At 34.1% G+C, this 5,045-nt stretch overlaps 1 protein-coding gene across 1 annotated transcript in view; it reads left to right on the top strand.

The window, feature by feature from the left end:
• The first annotated feature begins 662 nt into the window (after positions 1-662).
• LOC111368973 (splicing factor U2af small subunit B-like) overlaps positions 663-5,045 on the top strand; it is a 5,268-nt gene continuing 885 nt past the window's right edge. The window contains exons 1-6 of the mRNA XM_022990465.1: positions 663-669; positions 1,014-1,037; positions 1,260-1,339; positions 2,064-2,232; positions 2,928-3,054; positions 3,132-3,578. Coding sequence (XP_022846233.1) covers positions 663-669; positions 1,014-1,037; positions 1,260-1,339; positions 2,064-2,232; positions 2,928-3,054; positions 3,132-3,555 — 831 coding nt within the window. The 3' untranslated portion in view covers positions 3,556-3,578. The remainder of the gene's footprint in view (positions 670-1,013; positions 1,038-1,259; positions 1,340-2,063; positions 2,233-2,927; positions 3,055-3,131; positions 3,579-5,045) is intronic.

The following is a 5,045-nucleotide window of genomic DNA, read 5'->3' as shown; positions in this document are numbered from 1 at the left end:
CAAAACCATTTTGAGGTAACATTTAAAATTCCAATTCAAAATTCATAAAATTTACAATATTAACACAAGATTTTACATGATTTTATTTGATATGAATGATCTGTTTTGTGTGTGAGATTCAAGTCCTGGTAAGATTCTCTTGATGCATTGAACTACAGATCAAATTTTTGTATTCTAGTTTCTTAGAATTGGTGTATTTTATGCTTTGTGATGTATTTAAGTGTAGGATTTGCATAATCAGCTTCTTGGATTGCTGAAAAAGTGTGCTCTCACTCTGGTGTGATGTTATAGTGAGAAACAACAAAAAGGATAAATAACAGTTTAGGAATTATGTGGTCAACTTGGTAAGAGTATTAAAAGTAAATCTGATAAGCCAATTAATCTTATTCAAGATTGGATCACCATAAAAGTTGGTTTTTGCAAATACTATAATTAACATCATCTTGGTTGTATAACAAAAAGAAGCCTGGATTTGTTTCATTTATTCTCTGTCGTTTTTATAATACTTCTCAACAAACATGCACTTGGTATATTATGTGATGCTTCATGGATGGTGAAAACGACTCCAGGGGCTATTGTAGGAATCTTATTTTTATTAATTATAGTCATTGTTTAAAAAGGCTATTTGAGGCTTGTGCCTTTAGTGTATTATGTGATGTTACATGGGTGGTAAAAAGGGCTATCGTAGGAATATTTTTTTTTATTAATTATAGTCATTATTTAGAAAATCTATTTGAGGCCTATACCTTGAATCCTACCTAATGTGAGGCTTTTATAACTTGCCTCAAAGCTTACAAGCTACACCCTGAGGCACATTTACTGGCTTTCAACTGAAGGGGACTGAAATGTTTACCCGTTTGTCTTGTGTTTGTGGACATTTTGTTATTGGCCTTAGCTTTCTATTTCCTTATAATCTAGAATGTTGTACGAGCTTTTTTAGTTTCTTTTTTCTATCTTTACATGGAAGGGAAAGGAAAATACGTGATAGCTAGTGGAGGAAGATGAATGAGAAGAAACTAGTAGTGATGTGGAGGATGGTATTGATTCCCTTAATATCCTATTATAATTTTGTTTCATGATTACTCACTCAAAAATTTTTATTTGATACTTTATTGACTATTTTGTATTTGTTTCTAAGTTAAGACTTTTAATTTTGTTGTTTTCTTATGGACTTTTTAAGATGATTTATGATTTATTATGAGCATTTTTTTGTATTTTTATTTTTATATTATTTTAAATATTTTTTTGTTTGTCTTGAGGCTTACGCCTTGCTTACTATCCAATCAAGCATGGTTGGGAGGAGTATTTTCAGAATATACTTGGGCATAATGGAAAACAGGTAGTGAATGCACATCTCTGTTGGCTTTGAATGGTTTATTGTGTGTCTACATCTGTGATTTGTGGGAGGCTGATTTATGCTTAATATTTTTTGGCCTCATTGAAATGCCAAGTTGCTTTTGTGCTGAGTTTATTGGCACTAGAGTAATTAGCTGTTGATATATGATATTCGAGGTGTAGGAGTAAGCGCATAGTTTCTTTTGTATTGTTTAACTATTACGACTGGTTGAGAAGTTGAGCTGATTTTGATGGGTGACTGAGTACTGTTTAGTTAGTGGACAAAAGACGCAATTCACTTAGATCATTGTTATTCCTTTTTTTCTTTCTTTTTTTTTTTTTTTTTTTTTTTTTTTTGGTTTTGGGGGTGAGATGGGATATTTATTTAATTATTTTAATATTTGGGGTCAAACTAATTGAAGTTTGGAAATGCAGGAGACTTGTGATCCTATTTTACAGCATGTGTTTCAGAAAATTGCGAGCTTTGTTTGATAGAACATTGCTAAAAAAATTATGTTAAACTTTAATTTGAACTAAAATTTTCATGGGATCCATCACTTTTGTCAATTTTTCAACCACATGTTACATTAACTTTTTTATCAAAATCTGTTAAAACTTTTATCAAAAGCTATGTCAAACAAGCCCTTAAAAGTCTTCTGGCATGGATAATATTTTTATTGGGCTGAATATTCTGTATTCCTTTGTAATGTTTATTATTTAACATACAGGATTTCTATGAAGATTTGTTTGAGGAGCTTAGCAAATATGGAGATCTTCAGAGCCTTAACATCTGCGATAACTTGGCTGATCACATGGTTGGTAATGTTTACGTCCAATTTAGAGAGGAAGACCATGCAGCCAGTGCACTTCAGAATCTTAGCGGAAGGTTTTACGCAGGCCAGTTCTATTCTTTTTGTTATACAGTCATTCATCTTTAGGTGTAAGATTTTGTGTCAATTTTTTTAATTTGTGGATAAAGCAATAGCAATGGTGTTACTCGTCTGCATTATAGCTAGATCACCCTTCAACAGATTTAGTCCATTTGTTGTGACAAAAGTTCAAAAATATGACTAATATCTTTTTCTCATTTCTTGAGGGGGATCGGGGTGAGTGGGTTTGGAAGGATAGAGCACTGGGGCATTCTAAGGTTCTTGTCTATCCTGGATACCGAATAGATGTATCTAACAATGTTTCAAGCTCAAATGGTTTTTGTAAATGTACGGAGTAATTTGATCTAAGAATGAAATGATAGGATGTATCTCATGGGCTAATTCAGAAAACATTCTGTCTGTATATAGTTAATTTGACAGAAGATGTAGATATACAAGTTCTGTACTTGTGACTAGACATTCTTGTTGAAGATAGTATAAAATTGGGTTGCACTGGTGAAAGAGGAGCAGGTTCTAAAACGTTGCATGACCCAATTTTTTGAGAAAATACAAACAAATGTTCACTTTCATATTTATTTGTTAACTGGTTCACTCTATTAGTTTGACTTGCATATCTTTGTAACATTAGCAACAGTTACATTAAATTATTATTATCTGCTTGATTTCATTCTCGCTTACCGGAATAAATTTTGAAACTTTTAGGGCGTCCCATTATTGTTGACTTCTCCCCTGTGACGGATTTTCGTGAAGCCACATGTAGGCAGTATGAGGAAAATGAATGCAATCGAGGTGGATATTGCAATTTCATGCATCTGAAAAAGATAAACCGGTCAGTTTGAAATTGAAGTGTTCTCTTGCCTTTTATGATGTAAGTTGCCAATTTATTTTATTGTCTATTGGTTGAAGTGAACTGAGGAGGAAGTTATTCGGGAGGAGTAGAGGAAGACATGGCCGCAGTAGAAGCAGAAGCCGTAGTCCTCGCCCGCATGATTATGAGGATCATTCACGTGGTGGCCATGGTTCTGGAAGAAGAAACGACCATCGCCACCATGATAGAGGCAGGAGGCCTAGAAGCAGAAGTCCTGGTCGCAGAGGTGGGCGAAGCAGAAGCCCTGGGGGAAGGAGAAACAGGAGTCCAGTTAGGGAAAGCAGTATGGAGAGGAGGGCAAAAATAGAGCAGTGGAATAGGGAAAGAGATCAGGCAGAATCTGCTAGGGGTAACGTCAATGACAATAGTAATGGCTTTGAACATAGTGAAAGTCATTCTGATCACAAGAATATACGGTCGCCAGGATCACCGGAGCAGGGAAATGAAAGTTACAACCACTGATCAACTTGGTTTCAGCGTTCACGGTTTGTTCTCTTGTTCTTTTTAATCAGAATTGTCTGCCATGTTCGTTTTTATTATCCTTAGTGAATTTCTATTGCTAAACTTGGTTTGTTGGGAACAAAGTTCATTGTCCTGGGATATTGAAAAAGCATAATTGCTTATTTCCCCCTTGTTGAATATTGATGAACTTTTGATATCCTCTCTCTCTGTACTTGTTGCATCCTTAGTCTATTGTTTTATGTTGTAAGCAGTAAAAACAAAGATTGTAATTTCCTCTATATCTTGACCTTATTAAAAGATGGGAAAAAATCAGTATGTTTTGTTGCCGTCGTTCTTTTTTCCTCCAAATATATGTTTAATTTTTGACTAATCCAATGGAATTCTTTACTTTAAATGAAACCGGAGTGGCCACCGTCTTGAATATTTTTAAGGTAATTTCACTTCTTTTCCCCAGGTTAGCCAGATTCTGTACTGTGCCTTCATCTGTACATTTTTTTCCCAAAAATTTCCTAAGCTTATTGATGGAGATCCTTGATATATTATTAGAAGACTATTTATACAGAACTTGCAATCGATTGGAATAAGAATTATTCTACAATTATTTAGAGTGATTTCCCTTATTTCTTTCCTTAATTACTATTGGGGTTTAGTACAAGTACGAGAGTTGTTTTTCATTGTAAGATAACTTTTGATGAATTGAACAAAAAGTGGGACTGTGCTTGTGGAAATTATCCCAGTAGTCAGAGATGAATAAGAAGACCTGAGTGCTTTTAGAGAATCCTCATGATTTTTTCAGATACCTCTATACAACTACAACCTAATTTCGCTTCAATGGTAACGAAACATCTACTGTGAGAGTACTGAATACCCTCATTAATTAGGTAGGTGAGATTTACCTCTACGAATGAGTGATCAACTTTGCATTCAGTTGTAAGAATCAACTGGTCTTCAAAATTCAAGTTGTTCATTTGAGAAAGTGGAAATCCTCGAGTATATTACACTATTACAACTGGAGAGGAGAACCAAAGGAAGTAGCCAAATACCGGAAAAATGCTTGAATGCGTAGTTGCTGTTCTCAAACTAAAATTGCCTCCTCTAGGATTGATTTTTATGCTCAAAAGGACTCATGGCAAATGATGTGTATGATTGAATGAGCCTAGAAAAAGATAACACTTTAGCACTTGTGTTTTCTTCTTAGAACTTGAAGAACAATTTGATATATGAATATGTATATGGACTTTGTAAAAACTCTTTCGATATGGAATGAATTTGAGTATGGTGGTTTGATTGTCTTTAAGATTGAAAATCTATTCCTATTTATAGATTTTCACTTATACACCACGAAAAGGCATGTAAAAACTCTTTCGATATGGAATGAATTTGAGTATGGTGGTTTGATTGTCTTTAAGATTGAAAATCTATTCCTATTTATAGATTTTCACTTATACACCACGAAAAGGCCTCAACGGTTCATGATAATTTGAGTCTTC

The sequence above is a fragment of the Olea europaea genome, chromosome 20, assembly GCF_002742605.1.
Source record: "Olea europaea var. sylvestris chromosome 20, O_europaea_v1, whole genome shotgun sequence".
Classification (NCBI taxonomy): Eukaryota; Viridiplantae; Streptophyta; class Magnoliopsida; order Lamiales; family Oleaceae; genus Olea; species Olea europaea.
This window is presented reverse-complemented; position numbering and strand designations above follow the sequence as displayed.